This window comes from Rhopilema esculentum, chromosome 21, assembly GCF_057945365.1.
Source record: "Rhopilema esculentum isolate cy_ngs chromosome 21, ASM5794536v1, whole genome shotgun sequence".
NCBI lineage: Eukaryota > Metazoa > Cnidaria > Scyphozoa > Rhizostomeae > Rhizostomatidae > Rhopilema > Rhopilema esculentum.
In genome coordinates this window covers 5,332,813-5,349,837 of record NC_142835.1, presented here as the reverse complement: position 1 = coordinate 5,349,837, position 17,025 = coordinate 5,332,813, and the positions used below count along the sequence as shown (strand labels likewise).

The 17,025-nt window shown below is 34.3% G+C and overlaps 2 protein-coding genes across 3 annotated transcripts; one reads left to right on the top strand and one right to left on the bottom strand.

The window, feature by feature from the left end:
• Nucleotides 1-636: 636 nt before the first annotated feature.
• Nucleotides 637-5,285, bottom strand: LOC135684755 (uncharacterized). Its single transcript, XM_065200404.2, has 6 exons — nucleotides 5,071-5,285; nucleotides 3,299-3,456; nucleotides 2,412-2,757; nucleotides 2,043-2,270; nucleotides 1,204-1,479; nucleotides 637-925 (listed from the first exon to the last, which is right to left on the bottom strand). Exons 1-6 carry the CDS (start codon nucleotides 5,138-5,140, stop codon nucleotides 876-878), a joined length of 1,128 nt encoding a protein of 375 aa, XP_065056476.2. The 5' UTR covers nucleotides 5,141-5,285; the 3' UTR covers nucleotides 637-875.
• A 2,147-nt stretch (nucleotides 5,286-7,432) lies between these two features.
• Nucleotides 7,433-16,994, top strand: LOC148957614 (coadhesin-like). 2 transcript variants are annotated; one of them, XM_089114856.1, is made up of 10 exons: nucleotides 7,433-7,593; nucleotides 8,583-8,816; nucleotides 10,351-10,962; nucleotides 11,359-11,529; nucleotides 11,855-11,956; nucleotides 12,424-12,471; nucleotides 12,766-12,909; nucleotides 13,293-13,486; nucleotides 14,102-14,267; nucleotides 15,364-16,994. In XM_089114856.1, the coding sequence occupies exons 1-10, from the start codon at nucleotides 7,461-7,463 to the stop codon at nucleotides 15,570-15,572; spliced, it is 2,013 nt and encodes a 670-aa protein (XP_088970982.1). In that variant the 5' UTR covers nucleotides 7,433-7,460; the 3' UTR covers nucleotides 15,573-16,994. The 2 variants fall into 2 exon arrangements, with proteins under 2 accessions (XP_088970982.1, XP_088970981.1); XM_089114855.1 differs by having other exon boundaries at nucleotides 8,583-8,942.
• Nucleotides 16,995-17,025: the final 31 nt, after the last annotated feature.

Below are 17,025 nucleotides of genomic sequence, written 5' to 3'. Positions count from 1 at the left end.
AGGAGTTCAAGCACACTTTTTTTTTAAATATAATGTTTTTTCTATGCAAATATAATTTTTGGATACTGCCTTGAATAATATAGTTGGAAAGCATATTTAAAATCGTATTTTTATAGCACGAGTGTCTGCAACAAAATTCAAATCTATAATTTATTTTGTAAGATTTGATTTCTTTGTTTTCTTTAACTTTTCTTTTGGAGACAGAATTCAACTAGCATCTAAAATGACGTTTGCTTGACGTGTTTGTTGGATACATGATTAGCAAAATTAAACTAACTTTCATTAACGCCATTTGAATTAAGACAGCTTAGATCCAGCACATTGCTCTTGTGTACTATTCTTGACAAGTAGCTTTCAAAGCAAATAAATTAACTCAGGTAGCAAAAATCTTCACTCCTGTCTAATTTAGCATGGTTCTTGATTCAACTTGACTGTTTGTTTAATCTGGAATGCCCTTTTGATGGGCCTAGTATAAAAAAACATGTTTTAAAACTAATTCATTAAGGCCCTGTGCTAGATTTTTTTTGACGGTGCCAAAGCCTTAGTTTCTCATAATAGCAAACGCTTAATATTGAGAAAGAAATTGCAAAGTATTTTTTTGACTAAGCTTTGAAGGGCTCACAAGAAAGACATCCATTTATATTTTTGCACTAAGAAATTTTTCAAAAATTGCTACAAAATTTCGACAACAATCATTAGTATGGGTGTTAATTGAAGATTATTTTATCTACGATAGTCTTCGGGTGATTTCACATGAGAATTGCATTTTCATCTCATAGAGATTCTTCACAATCTTGGAATGAATGACAACTAATCAAGCATTTCTCCTGTGATGGGATACTGGTCGCTCTGCAAGATGGTGTTCCTCTTATCTTTTAAGCGTGCTTCTTGCCATGCTTCTTTCCCTTTCTGCCTTTCTTTCCCTCTGAAATAACAGATTTGGCTTTATCAGAACAGTTGTTTAGCCAATTTGATTTATAAATTAAAATCAATCATAGGGTAAAAATTCATAATGACATTAATTGCAAGATTATCAAGGGCGGCTGTAGAGATCCAGAGGTAGAAAGGAGCAAGGTTAGGAGGGATTTAGGTCTATAAATAAACAGCGAAATGAAATACAAGAAATTGCTAAAAACACGTTACTAATAGCTGTAGCATGTCAGCTTCGTAACCTCCCTCTTCTCAAAGAAAAAAAAATCATACTCTTCTTCAATTTTTTGGCAGCTGCCTTCTTCTTTGCTTCTTCCTGCTTCTTCTTCTCAGCTTCTTTCTTCTTCTTCAGTTCTTCCATCTCCTTTTTGGCCTCTTCGGCAGATTTTGTGTGTTCAGGTACATCGATGTAGTAGACGAAGTTAGATCCATTCTTCCCAGCGCAAAGAGAATCTTCCTTGTTGCATTTGTTCATCCCAAAGCCAACACAGTTATCTGATTGTCCGTCTCTGTCGTACTTTGCATCATCCGGGCCAGTCCAGCATTCAGCTTGTGAAAGAGAATTTTAACAGACATTATGTTAGCTAGACAAGTAAACTAAAACTATAGAAACAAAACCTTAAGAGCAAGAAGTGAACAATAATTTGTTGTGAATCTTAAAAGATGGCACATGAATTGATTCGGGAAAGTGAGTATTCAATCACAAAAAGGAAGGTAGAAAATTGTTGCACTACTTCTTCTTAAATGAAGCAAGAAAATAATGAAACCTAGTAAATGGTATGTAGTAAAAAAGTATATGAGAAGAAGCTGAAATATGATGTGTTTAACTCATGTTTAAGATGAATATTTAATCCTTTTAGATATATGGAAGACATCTTCTCTTTGAAAATTAGTAAAAAGGTTTCACATTGCTAATCAAATCCCATTAAACTTTCTGTAAAAATTATAAGATCTTATTTTGTCACTATTTGTTCATGATGAGAAAAATGATTTATCTATAATGTTTAGTAGAATAATTGCGAATGTATTTTCACGTCTTATTTAATTGTCACTAATCGCTATTCTTCATTACTAGAAGACAGAAGCCTAAAGTATACAAAACCATGTCTTACCGATGTTCTGGATTCCAAAAACAGCATTTCCGCGGTTAAGTGCCTCGTTTGCACATCGACAAGCAAAATCTGGAAGGCCGCTGTCAAAGACGGCGGATTTTGTTGTGAGGCTCTTCTTTTGGAATGATGCCATCTTGACGTCTTTCATAACGTAGAGGCCTAATGGTCTTTCTTTTTTCCCTTGATCCTTGAAGCAGCCAACCTTGGTGAACTTCAGATTGCACTTGACTAAAAATGAAACATCTTTCTTAATAATTTATTCTTAATCAGTGATGAAACTTGCAATTTAATTTGAATTTCAATATGCCGATTGCTCAATAAAAGCTAGCATAAAGCAGAGTGTATTAAAGAGCCACAGTTTTAACATACAGGCTTTTTTGTCGTCTTCCTTCTTATCTTCCTCTTTGTCTTCGTCTTTGCTTTCATTGTTGTCATCCAATTCTTCTTTGTTTTCTTCCTCAGGTTTGGCCGTTTCTTGTTCTTCCTTCTTCACTTGCTCTTGGTTCTCTTCCTTATCTTCTTCTTTCTCCTCCTTCTCCTCCTTCTCCTCCTTCTCCTCCTTGTCTTCCTTATCTTCCTTTTCTTCCTGCTCCTTTTCTTTCTGCTCAGCTGCAGCTACTTCTTCTTTCTGCTCTGCCTCAGCTTCTTGTTGCTCTTCAGCTTTGTCTTCTTGTTGTGCTGCCTTATCTTCTTCAGGTGCAGCTGCTGGTGTATCCTGTAATTTTGATGTTATACTTGGTTACATTATCGCTAGGATTTTTTCGTTTCCTTCAAATTTACGGTGAAAATCATAAAATGGCTCTGACGATTCCTAATTACTCGTAATTACTCGCTTGTTTCTACAAAAACCATAAATACAAGCCACTTATATCAGTTATGTTATATGAATGAATCCGTTTATGATGATGACGGATTGACTATTTCTAATATTTTTTAATTGATTGTTGAAAAATTCTCTAATGGGTCGGTAAGTTTATTTATTCTTTCATAGTCAAAGCAAGGACAGCATTGCTCCATAATAATGCTCCATAACAATGCTTTCATTGATAGATCACTCTTCATGAAGTCCCTCTTAGCTACCCCTCCAAGCCCAGTTACCCCTCCTTTTTCAGCTACCCTATTCCATTACAGCTACCTTCCTCTCAGTCAGGAGTTCCAAGGAATACCATTTCATTAGTATGGTTTGGTACTTCATTCAAAAGTCACTAACTATAGCATTATTTAGTTGCAAAGGATTTAGATCTTCACCCACTTACTTCATCTTTCTTTTCTTCGTTAGCGTTGGCTAATGCAGGATTTGCATCAGTTTTTTCCTCTTCAATTTCCTTTTGTTGCTCTTCGTTGTCAGCATTTTCGGCATGCTCTTGCTGCTCTGCAACCTTGGGTTCAGCTGGTTTTTCGTCTTTCTTATGAGCTGAAGAAGCATGAAATACATTTTAATTTCATATTCGCTAGTTATTATTTTCATCAGTCTGTTTGTTGTAGTAGACTCTAAATATTTACTCTGTCATCGAATATTCTGTACAGCTAAGATTAAAGTTTGTTTTTCATTCTAGCATATTTTCTTGTTTAACTTCACATACTTTTGGGAATCTGTATTGGCCTGTCATCTTCCCGAAACAATGGAAGATTTAGAAACTGAAACACAGAAGTTAGCTATTTACTAGAAAACATCTAGTTCTGCCTAAAATCATAATGGCAACATGTTTCGCATAATGAACAGAACCCAGTCGTTGTCTCGCTATACAATTTTAAAATCTGTCGAATTATAAATCATAGACCGTAGGAGTCTGTTTTTGCCAGTAGCAATATTTTATTAAAGCAAGCAGTTCTAGATGACAGGCACCGCGCAGCCAGGGGGTGGCAGGGGCTATAGCCCCCCATCTTTTGCAGTAATAGGCTAGAAAAGTTTTTTCAAGGTTTTCTCTAACGCAACTTTGAGCCAGAATTTCTATAAAAATTGAGAAGAAATAAGCAAGTTTTTTCTAAAAGGGGCTTTTTCCGACGTTTGCGTGGTCTCAAAAACTTTTTTGGTCAGACCCATTACGGCCTCTCAACTTTTAGACTGGTGCGCGGTCCCTGCTATCTGGGTTATCTTAACTACATCCAACCTTAAATTAACGATCCTTTTCCGGAGGTTTATATTCTGAGGTGTGTCAGACAGAGAACTTTTGAATGTCCTTAAAAGTTTCCTTTTCGTAGAGCATTTTTTGAAAATCATTCTAATTGACGTTTCTTTTAGACAATGAATGACCTTAACGTCTACTTGCAAAAAATCTATAGACAATGACGTTTCAATAACCTTAGAGTACTCATGTGGATGACAAAGAAGTAGAGACAAACCCGTCTGATCTCAACACCTGCGGTTGATCAAATAGCCAATGCCTTGCTTAAAAACACCAAACAGACTGTGATTCGTTTACGAGAAACCAGTCGTATACCTGTTCTTTCAAGGCACCTACCTGATTTCATCGGACACCTTATTTCTGGAATAACCGGGTTTCTCAAAACACCGTAATTCTACGAGACTTTTTACCCCAAACTTTCAGGCATTAATGATTATAGGATTGTTCCAAAAATTTGGCACTGATACTTGGCACAAAAGAGAAGAGACATGTCATTCAATAATTTTTTCAACTGCATTGTCTATGAAACAGACAGTGCCAAGAAATTCATTTTTTTCTCTGTAAAATAAATAATATTTTTACTAAGTACATCAGTGCAGTTAAAATAAATATAAAAACTCTATTTTTCCATTCTTCAAATTCGTGATCCATAATTTTTGATAGAGTATTTCAGTTTTGTTGGTCAGAAAAGGAGCATAGTTGTCTTGCATCAGCTTAACCAATGCAGAAATACTATTTTTTTGCAAGTAAATCCTTCAAATAACACAAGAAAAGATTGGAAATAACTTCTATTGTAACAAGCACGAAGTTTTTCTTTAACGATTAATCTTAAATGTTACTTTGTTCTAGAGAAGTTTTAGCGAAAAGGAACAATAAAAGAGAATGCATAATCTAAATCATACCTTTCTTTGCGTCAATGAAACTGGCAGCCAAAAGGCCAACAACCAAGAGAAGAATGAGTGAGCGAGCCATCTTTGAGCCTTAGTTGGGCAAGTGTGGCTTCAGCTTCAAGCAGTTGTCAAAAACGTGTTACCAAAGCCTGTTGGAATCCTTGTGCTCCAACTTTGCCAATCGTTTTGTGGCTAATGCTAAATGATTAATGTGAACAAAGTGACGCAAGGTGTACACTTGAACTGCGCTTGCAACAGGGTAAATGGTCATCCTTTGTCTTTATACGGCCACCAACATCTGTATTTGTCCTTGTGCATAAATAAATCGCAAATAAGAGACAGGTCAGTGCTGCGCAGATTTGTTTACTAGAACGTTTGTGAACAGATGACATATTGGGCATCTTGGACTGAAGAATTTTCATTTTATTCGCTTGTTTTTTATTAGGTAAAATTTTAGTTTGTTGTCACTCGTGAAACAATACTGTTGCTATTGAGTTTCATTCTAATTTTAATCTCGTATACTCTCTCTGCAACGAGCGAAACGATTTCGTAACATTTTAGATCGTATTGCTGTAGCTCAAGTGGATGAAATTTTTATTAGCTTAAAAAATGAGATGTAAGAAGCTTGTTGGTTTCATTTCGCGTCCAATGAATTCGGTAAGATGGATACTAATATTAGAAAACTGAGAAACGGGCCATGTCAGCAAAACATCATCGAAAGTAAATCACCGAAAGCCCTCCTTTGGTTGCTGAAAAAAGTTGCATAAAGAAAGCATTGTAGCTTGTGAAAGTTTCAAGTTAAGCGCAGAGCAAGGATTATGATCATCTTTATTCCAACAAAATTCATATCACCTCTGATTTAAAAAGAGTTTTCCAAAAGAAGCCTTTTTGCAAAAGTCTCTTCTTCTGCTTTAGAAAATAGATTTTCAAATGACTTATTAATGACGCTATCTGTAAAACATCTTTTCACGAAACTACAGAAAGACTTTGTTTATGCCGCAATTTGTGTGCTGGATACATCTGTCACAAAAAAATGGAAGTTACTACTTTAAGGTTGATAGGGATACCAAAAGACATAGGGCTCTAGTATTATTAGGTGGAGGGATATACTTTTCATAACACATTGTTTTTTCAAGTTATGAAAGAAAATTTGGAAAGACAGAAAGAAGGACATAACTAATATTGAAATAATGTGACTGGCAAAACATAACTCTTTTCCGCGGATGTTTATCTGCTGCTGAAAAGGGCTTAAAGAATAGATCCAATTTAATGTCGTTTGCCAGCTAATGTTTGATTGAAATTAAGCAACAGAGTGGACCTTATTTTCTATTGGCTGGTTTGTACAAGAAAGTAAAATAACTTTGTTATGCATTTCAGCAAGGAGCATCGTGATTTAGATTAAAATTAACCAACAGTTTTTTGTTCAAACATTGATTATTGATTCAAAATAATTTGAAAAATTGATCACTTAGGAAGACCGAAACTGATCACCTTTTTGGAAAATTCTTTAGAGAGAAAAAAATTTGCAGGGTGGTTTGAAACTGTTTAAGAATACATTTATTTGGAACTTGTATACTTTTTAAAATACTTACTATTCTAAAAAAAACTTTGTGTTTAATCTACAAATTCTACGGCTGAAGGCGCAACATACACACCTTTTGACCCTCTGGTGTGAAAATGATAGAGTTCGTAAGGAATATCTCACTTCCGTAAAATAGACTCCCGGTATTTCTAAATAGTAGCAAATGTATTGCTATAAGTCACCCTATAAGAATCGTCAAAATATTTTTGGTAATGCTATTATGATTCACATTTAAAATTTAGCTTAGCAGAATGGCTTCATTGTAATGCTACTGTGTAACAGCTAAGTATTTGGTAGATAATTCTGATCATTTCGATTATATTATGGATAAAAAAGAGACAGTGTCTTGATTTTTAAAACATTATCAATTGTTTTCCTGTATTCAACATATCCCTTTGCTCTAGAAATCATTCTATTGACAGTTGTAACTGAGTACAATTTCATCCCCAATGCAATTTCATCTCCAGTGCAATTTTATTTCCACTCTAGTTTTCGCAACAACCAATAAACTGATAACTTCTCAGTGCTGCCTGTTCAGACTGCTCTTTTGGCCTACCCATAAAATTGATGATTTAGAATTAACTATAGTATTGATAAAAAAGTAATAGCTATTGATATCAATTTAAAAAAATGTTCAAACTTCTGCAGCCCCGTTTGAACTATTTTAGTGTATCATAAAGAGCAGCCTTGCCTTGCAACTGCCGACGAAATCTAGAAAACCGTGCATCCATGCATGAGTGATCTCGAAAAATCTTTTTGGCCACCAGCAAAAAGGTCATGCTGGAGTGAAACGCCTCACAAACAAGAAAATGTTTTCAAAATGGCGGATCAGTTAACATATACTGTAGCTTCTACTTTTTCTACAATTTTTATCTTATTATTGATCATATGTTCAGCACAAGGAAAAGAAGATTCAGTAAAAGCAAAAGCAGATGAGAAGGAGCATGAACCAGGTAGGGAAATATCTTCACAATTCAGTTCTATGTGGTATATAGATATTTTAAGCAATTCATTGTTCTGTAATTCCTCTTCGAAAGTTTGAAGAACTATACATGTTTTGGAACATGTTAGTTATCTGCTGTACCTAGAAAAACCTGTGCCAGCTTCACGAAAAGTTTAAGCATTGTTAATAGTTTTTGGCTGGAGGTAGCTAGTAGCATTAAAATGAAAGTACAAAACTTTACAATTCCATTTATGAACTAAACAATATTTGCCTGTTTTTAATGATAAAATGACTTGCAGAATTTCCAAAACAAGAAGTAGCAAGCATTTTAGTACCCTTTGAGCTATAAAATAGTCTACCAACTTACCTTAGCAAAAAGCCTCAGAGGAACTAGAATAAGTTCATATGGGGTTCGTATCCATCTTTTGAAAATGGTTGATTCCTACAGAAAAGATAGTTGAGGAGCGGATACAAGGCTTTGCTTAAAGTATAACCATTTTATTGCTATAAATTTTAATATGTCTACTATTTTAAATTTGATATCAATGATTTCGTTGCTGCGAATAATGTAAAATTTCATAAATCAAACCTGGATAGTTTGACATTGTAGAATTAAAATAGACTTGAAACACATTGAGGCTTTTTTTTGTTCCTTGAAATTTCAAGAGTGAATTACAAAATAATTACTGTATCAAAAGTAAAGAAAATGATAATAAAGTCGTGCATCTTCGCTGTACAATCAAAATAACCATTCGGTTTTGCCCCAGGGCTCTCCGAAACCTCTCGACTGCCCTGATTAAGCGTGAAATTCGGATTAGCAACTTAGAACCTTATATCAAATAGCCTTTTGAGTTTACATCTTTTTTAGCTTTTTTGCTTTTTATTTTTGAAAATTTCTGTTTAGATTGAAGGATCGGTATTTTTTGACAATTTCAGGCCAGGGCTGAGTTATTATGATAATGATGATAATTGATTACTTAGTCTCGTTTCTATACACAGGGATTCAAACTAAAGAATTGTCAAAAGCTAAGGAGCCTGTAGGCGAAACCACTTCGAAATTTAAAGCAGACACAGCACAAGCCTCTAACAATGGGTCTAAGCAGGAGGACTGGTCTACAGCTCCAGCTGAGAACATTCTTTTTCCAGAGACCTACCTTTCTTCCATCAAGCGGGTGCTCGAAAATACATCAATGCAATCCAATTCGTCCCAACCAATCACAAAGAATGGACTAGGTAAGAAAGTATCTTCAAATGGTGAGAAATCCGTGAAAGGTAGTGTAGATGAAGAGGAAGATGCTGAAGACAACGCAAGCAAAGTTCGCCTGGAAAAGGAACACGAGTCTACTAAAAATAAAACTGGTAGCATTTTTTCTTCAGTGTTCTTCTTCTTCAATTTGCAATCAGATCCTCCCCCTCCAGGGGTGGATCCAGCCTACCACAAGCCCCTTTCATATAGGTACAAAAAATTTCCAGCTGAACCAGGCTAAACCTGAGAAGTCTTAATACTTTATACCTTCCCCCTTTTGTACAGTTTTTTTCCTGTGGCACAGTTGCCAAAGAGAGACGTGTCAGTTTCATTCCATATTTGGCTACCCTTTTGTAATCTCTCGTATTGGGTGACTTTTCCAACAATGGTCCGGCTTTGTGAAGCTTTCAAAGTTTTATTGTGCTGCAGCTAGAAATTATTGTGCTGCTGCACTAGTGCATTGTGTAATGGTGAGAACAATGTGCGGCATCCAGAAGTTTGAAATGCAGCGCAAGCCATTGCTGGAATTTTGAGATTCCACACAATCGATTTCCAAGAAATACGATTGATTTGACAGCTTACACAATCGTTTGAGTAAAATGTTTTAAAATGCACATATTCATCAATTGAAATGGTGACAACCTTGTGTACATTATTACCAATTTTATCAGTGTAATAATGGGTGGTTCCCTTATATGCTTTCTTGAAGTGGGCTTTTTTGAAAAACTAGAGGGTGTGGCAAAAGAAAATTTTTTGGGGGCTCTGACCCATGGTCCCTCTTATTTGTGGGGTATTCAGGATAAGTTCTGGATCCACCCCTGCCCCTTCCTGTCATGTTGCCCCTCTTTACAATTAAAACTGATTCAACTTTACATTCAACAAGCAAATAAAACTAACACAGTTCTATAAGTTTTCCATTAACTACAAACACATAATTTGTTGGATACATTACTTTTGTTTGTGAAACTGAGCCAGTTACCTTAGACCTATTACCTCTAAACTAAAACATTTGGATAAATTTTAGACTTTTAATTTTTTAATTTTATGTTGAATGAAGCTAAATGATTCATCTGAGCCAGCAAGGTCAAGCTAGTAAAATATTTATGAAACTTATTGTTTATTCAATATGTTAAATTTGAGTTTATTTGCCATATACTTGTTTGTTGTTGTCTAAAATCTAGCTTTTTAATCAAAGGTATTTATGGCTATAATTATACTAGCTTAAATGCTGTAAAATGTAATCAAATATAACTAGGAATTAAAGTAAAATTGTACCAGAAAAAAATAGCACACATATTTCTTTTCTATCCTTTTACATATGTTGTTCTATTCCATCTGTCAAATCCTTTTACTTTTTTAGTTCTATTATTACTTTTTATCTTTACTTGATAATGTCCAATACATTGTTAATAAATTTACAATTTTTTTCTAGTACAATTTTTCTTTTATTCCTAGGTATATTGTATTTATAGCTATTTAGTGAAAAAATCTATTGCTGAATTTATGAGGTTTTTGTTTCAGGTGGCCAGTGCTCAAAGGCTGTTGATCTCATCTTTCTTTTGGATAGTTCAGAAAGTGTAAAGTATGAGAATTGGAATCAAGTTCTCACCTTTGTGAAGCATCTTTGTGACCGATTTTCATTGAGTCTCACCAGACTTGCAATTATTCGCTATGATTCTGAGGCAGAGATTGCCTTGCCTCTCACACATTTTCCAGACACTCTAAGCAGAGACCTTGCGATAGACAACATTTACTATAAAACAGGTGGCACTCGTACTGATGTTGCCCTGGAAAAATGCATTGAAATGCTGCACACTGTAGAGAGAAGAAAGGCAAGCCAGGTTTTAATACTGGTCACTGATGGTCCATCTAATAAACTGGAAATAAATCGAAATAACTTTGTAGAGGGTAAAGATTTGGTGCATGCTCCAGCACAGCTTTTAAAAGAGGAAGGAGTTGCACTCTTTGCAATTGGAATTGAGCCAGACAGCCAAACACCAAAGGAGAGAACTGATATGAAAGAGGAATTGCAAGTGATTGCCTCTGACCCAGTCAAATCTCACATCTTTGTTGCAGATGGATACCGTGAATTGGAAAGAAAAGTAGTATCCATTAGTAAAGCTGCTTGTGTTGGTATGTGCTCAAGACTTTTTGATATTGTTTGCTTGTAAAGATTGGAGTCACCTTAAAATTTATTACAAAAGCAGTGCTACCTTGAAAGGCTATAAATGAAGAACTGATAGCCCATTTATTTGTAGGCAGAACCAACTTTTCTTTTTTCGCATTTGCTTTCAATAAACCAACAAGAATTTGATCAAATGCAATTTGAGTCAAAAATTGTAGAAACTGCTTTTAGACTGCCAAACACTAAAAAGCCATCATTTTCTATACCAAGCTCCTCTCTGAGATATCATTGCAAATAATGTAGATTAAATCAAATTAACTGCTGTTTTGGTTTCTATCTGTTCTGGTTTCATCCTAAAAGGCCTGGAGTAAATATCTTGTTACTTTAAAACTGTTCTTATGTAGTAAATGGTGGGTGGAGTCTGTGGTCAGAATACAGTCCTTGTAGTGTGACATGTGGCAGTGGCACAAAAGTGAGAATGAGAACTTGCACAAATCCTGTGCCAGAAAACAATGGTGCTGAATGTACTGGGGTACGAGTTGAGACACAAAGCTGTGACATGGGTCCATGTTCAGGTCAGCCAGCTTGAAATATATATGCAATTTTTATTCCACTACTTTCGTTTCATTTTTTTCAAATTAGTGGGAAGTTGAAAAGGGCAGAATTGTAAATCTTTCACCATCAGAAGAAGGATTTTACTTTTGATCAATATCGAAAATATTTCTTTTAACAAATTCTTTTTTCAAAAGCATTCTATGATTTACTTTGGGAAAAACTTTAAATGGTCAAAATCTAGAAAAAACAATTTCCTTATCTATATTTAAGGATATGAAAACTTTGATGCAACGCTTGAAAACTGATAGATGAAAGAATCTTGAGAAATTGAATTTTACTTTTTAGCTCTCTCATCACAAGTGGGTCAAATTCTTAAACTTTATTCAACTGGAACTACATCCCCACTTGCCCCAGGACAAAGCACCAGTTCTGGTGTGACACAAAATGGTAAATCAATTGTTTTGCTTTTTTCTTTTTGAATAAATAAATTAACAGAGCTAAACTGTGAAATTTTGCTGAAGCCACAAAAAAAAACACCCTTGACCTTGATTTTTCTGTTAATAGGCTGGCCAAAAGAAATACTTAATGTCTGTCAGTAGATTTAAAGAAAATTTTTGCATGTGTTGCTAATTTTGGGAAGACAAATACATGCACTAAAGCACAAACTGCTTCACAAAGTTTGGTTCCATAGTAGAATAAACATGTGCAATTGTTTAAAAGATATTTGAATCCTTACCTTCTACAATTATTTAAATAAAATAATTTTTATTCTAGCAAAGAAACACCCTAAGCATGTTTACTCACTGCAGAGTTGTTCTTATTTTCTTTTCTAACACCGTAATTTAAAACCAAGGCAGACCAACTGAAGCATCTTTATTATAACTTAAAGTTTTTTAATTGTTATCCCATTACAGGTCAGCAGAATGTTGTGGAAGAAAATCAGCTGAGTTCTAAAAAGTCAGGTTGAAAAATCTCACTTCATTATTCTTCATTATTCTTCCAATAACTTAGATCTTAGTTCTACCATTGATTTTATTGTACTGTATATGTATATCTTTGTTCAATTACTTTGAATCCATCTATATTAAGTTTGTTTCTATTTTTCTACATAATTTTTTCTAAGTTTTATATTAAGTTGTTCTAAGGAAACAAATTCTTTTCTTTTTTCAAATAAATCTCTTAGTGAGACTTAAGAATTTTGTTGTTGTTTTTAATCTATTCAAATGTTTTAAGAAATTTATTATCGTTTTCTGTAGCCTGTCCTGGAGGGTATGAAGAGATTCCTGTCCAAGATGATCAGTTAACTGCATCTTCAGTCTTTGCTGGGAATAAAACAGAACATGACTCAGAACGAGAATATGCAGCAACAAACTCAAGGATCAACAATTCTGTCAACAAGGGTTAGTGTTAGTTTTTTCATTCTTGTTATTGTACTGGAACCTACTTTATCAAAAGTAATTTATATGATAAAACTGTTTTGCTTGGATTTCCTTTTGGTGTGTTTGAGAGAGATTCAAGTTGTTGGTCGAACCATGTAAGGGGTTCAGAGGCTATGCTTTCAATGCCAGGATTCATGGCATATAGAGGATATTGACCTGCTTTTCTGCTACATGCAAGGCGTATTGTTACCCAATATAAGTTACCATTATGTTATTTGCAGGCGGTAAAATAAATAGCATCATACTGCCAATTATTAATTTTGTTAGATTGCAACATTTATAAAAGCAAACATGACATTATATTATTTCTAGTCATCATTGAAAATACGAGTTTGACATTGTAGGCTCTTGGTGTGCTGGTCAAAATGTCACTGCTCCAATGGATAGTCAAAACCAGTTTCTGCAAATTGACTTGAAAAAAACGGAGTTGATAGGAATGATTGCAACACAGGGTAGTCATTCAATGGATAGATGGGTTAAATCATACTTTTTAAGATACAGTGAAGATGGGTCACACTGGAATTTTTACAATAACAAGGTATGAAAGGCCATCTTCCTTTCTTCAAACTTTTTGTTACAGTTTGAAACAACGTTTCAACTTTGTCTTAGGTGTTAGCCCTCGTTCTTTACAGGGATTTAATGTATCTTTTTTGGGATTTAGGAGAGGAATATCAGATAACATATCCTTAATATGTAGGTTTGAGTAAAGATGAATATTTAGAAAAAGGGAAGCAAGAAGCCATAATCCATATCAAATACCGTAATGTTTCTTTCTGTCCTTTCTCTTCTTTGCAACAACAGAATAATAAGCTACCTGTCCCAAGTAGTGCAGTTCTTGTAAGAATCCCGAAATCCTTCAGACACATAATTTCTCTATTTTAGACCCCTTTTACACTGTCCCATTCATACAAATAATTTATCTTTTAACAACTATCTTTAAACATCCAATCAATCGACTTTCAAGCAAAGTGTGGAAAAAAGACCGTAATATCTTTTCTATTTCTTACTTTTTGCTCAGTCACCCATGCTTATGAGATTTTATGTTTATTTTACCTTGGTAAGATGTATAATCAAAACCAAAAGTGAATCTAAATCAATGAACATTCAAAATGGTTCTAAAGAACAAGCAGCATCAAAATGGTTTTTTTTCCAGACCGCATTGACTGGTAACACAGACCGAGACGGCGTTGTCAAGACAACCCTCAACCCACCAGTAAGAGGGAGGTTTTTCCAAATCAACCCGCAAGAGTGGAATGAAGAAAATAGCAACCAGTCACTACCTAATATCTGTCTGAGGACAGGTGTTTTCCGTTGCAACGGTAAACTTTATTACTGAATCTGTAATATAAAATAATATAGTGGCAGAACCAAATTATTTCCAGGAAATTCACAGATATGACGATGAGATATCAACCAAAGATTTCTTTAGAGCTTTATACCCTTCTATACATTGCTTATACTCAACACTAACTTAGTAAACAATTGCTTTGCTTAAAAATGTTTTTAGAATCTAGTGAGAGGAATAAGTAGATAAATAGAGCTTGTATGTACATAAGGTCTTTATTAGATGTTTGGTGTAAGAAGATTGTGGTTCCAAAATAATTGACAAAAAGTATTAAGGGAGAGGTTAGGTGATGCCATAAACAGCTATATTTTAGGTTTTTTCTTTGAAAAGAAATCTAATGTACGAGTTTTTTAAATGTTTTGCGTCATGTTATGAAAATGTGTTTGTTTTCAAAGACGTTCGGTAATAGGAATTGAAGTCCAAAACAACAAGCTACACAGTGGGGCAGGTTAAAGAAGTTTCGAAAGATGAAAGAATTTCGTTTTGTTTCTTGTTCTTCAGTTTTATATCACAAGTCTCACAAATTGGAAGCTCTTCGCGGTAGTAAAGGCATATGCTGCGAAAATATACATTTTTGTTTACATAATTGTTTTAAGCTTTTCCAGTATTTCGTTTTTTATTTGATACTGTTTATGTTTCCTTTTCTCATTTTTGAATCAAAGCTATCTAATATAATTGTTTGATTTTGCATGTTCAAAATAAATGCGACAATGGAAATTTTAGCAATTAGCCTAACTTTTTTCTGCGTAGGTATAGCATTTTAGCTTTCTTGTTACTAGAAGTCCTATCTTTACTCTTCTAAATTGGCCCTTATTATAGCGTCTCCAATTCTCTTTGCTCTTTTCATCAATATTAAAAAAAGCAAAAATGAGTGAGATAGAATAGGGTAGTTCTAGCATCTTTTTGCATTTTTCTGCATTTTGTGAACATTCCTAACTGCAAAAAGTTAAAGGGGGTTCCTAACTGACCTCAATTCCCCCTCTAGCGTACGCCTTTGTTTAACAATTTTAAAATAGCGAAAACAAGCTAGATAACATGGGCTTATTGCTATCTTTTTCTTTGCATTGCAGTAAAAGAAATTCAGAAAAGGAATATAGTGCCTGGAAAGACGAGAAGAGTGCACATGCATATCACAAAACACAGAGGGCAAGAGTTAACGCGGAGAAGTCCCTTCAATGTATCAAATGGTGCCAAAAGGATTTTGAATAAGCTCAGAAGAATGGCAAAACATATTGTTAAGAAAATGAAAAACAGAGCAGGGTCAGTTCCATTAGGCTAACCTACCTTAACTAGTTTAATCGACTTATCAATAAGTAAAGATTTGTGTCATGTAGATAATAACAAATTTTTGGGTTTATTGCAAAGTTTCGATTTACTTAAATCAGCTATTGAATGCCGACGCTCTCTCTGATGATTTGTTGACTAGATCAACTGTTCAACTGATTTTTGTCTTATGTAAAGTTGATATAAGAATGTAATTTCTTCGTGCATCATTGCAGAAAGAAGGTAGTTTTAAAACGTAAACATAGGTTGTCCGCTCAAGAAGATGCTGACACTATCTGTCTAAATGCGTAATAATTTGTGTCTTTACATCTTTGTGTCTGTAAGCTAGTAAAGTCAAACTAAGCCCTGAAAATTTAGCCCCCTTTCTCAAGTTTTGTTCCGTGTAGGCATGGCAACAAATCTCATCATTCGCAACATAGAAAACTCTCATCAAATCTATTGATACAAGGCTTCAACTGTTTTTTAAGATAATTCTAGATTAGGGATAATGTTTCTCAGGGTATTTCCAAGATTTACACCGACAGATTCGTCATTAAGTAACAAAGTAAGGCCTAATATTCCCATGTTCAAATACAATACTGGCATACCGGTTTCTTTATTCAAAGGTAGATCAACAATGGTTTCCATTCTTCAGTTTTCCTCATTAAGCACTGCCTTTATCAACTTGTCTGTAAATTGAGCCCTATTTGGGAAACCCAGGTTTACAAAATGCGACGAAAATCACTTCATAGGACCAGCAGAGGTTGGCTAAATATGAATAATGTTTCAAAATCTGGGCGACAAATTTCAATTGATTATTAGTGACGCAAACTCTATACAGAACTAAGCCTTGTTAAATTATGTATAGATTAGCAAAAAAGAATTTTGAAATTGAGAAAGAAACCACTTTTGCTTAGAAATATGTCGCATCAATTATGAAACAAACTTTCATCTTTTGTCAAAATCTGTTGTTCCTTTGTCGTGATTTACGTTGCATTTTTATACCATAACTTACTGTGTTTTGTGCAGGCAGGTCTGTGAGAGAAAAAATTGCTTGCGCTGTAAGGTTTAGTTTTTTTCACTTCAGAACCCATTTTTCAAGCGAGAAAATTTACAAAATAATTAAGATGTGTATTATTTAGAAATACTATAGTATTTATAAGTAAACTGTTTTCTTTTAATCTTCTATTGTTATTGATTGTATTACATAGCGTGTATTTTGAACATTTTATAGAAGTATATTTATTTTTCCGGAAATATAGTAACATTGCATCCATGTTGAGTTTTTTATTAAATTTACTGTTAAACCTTGTTAAATTTTCGAACATTGAGTTAAGTTGCATCAGCAATACTGTTTTGTAAGATATTTACAAATTTCACATTATCAGATAGGTTCCAGGGTTTATCAAAGCACAAATTATTTCAAAAGGTTCACCAACTTGTGGAGTACCTCTTTGCATATTCTGAGA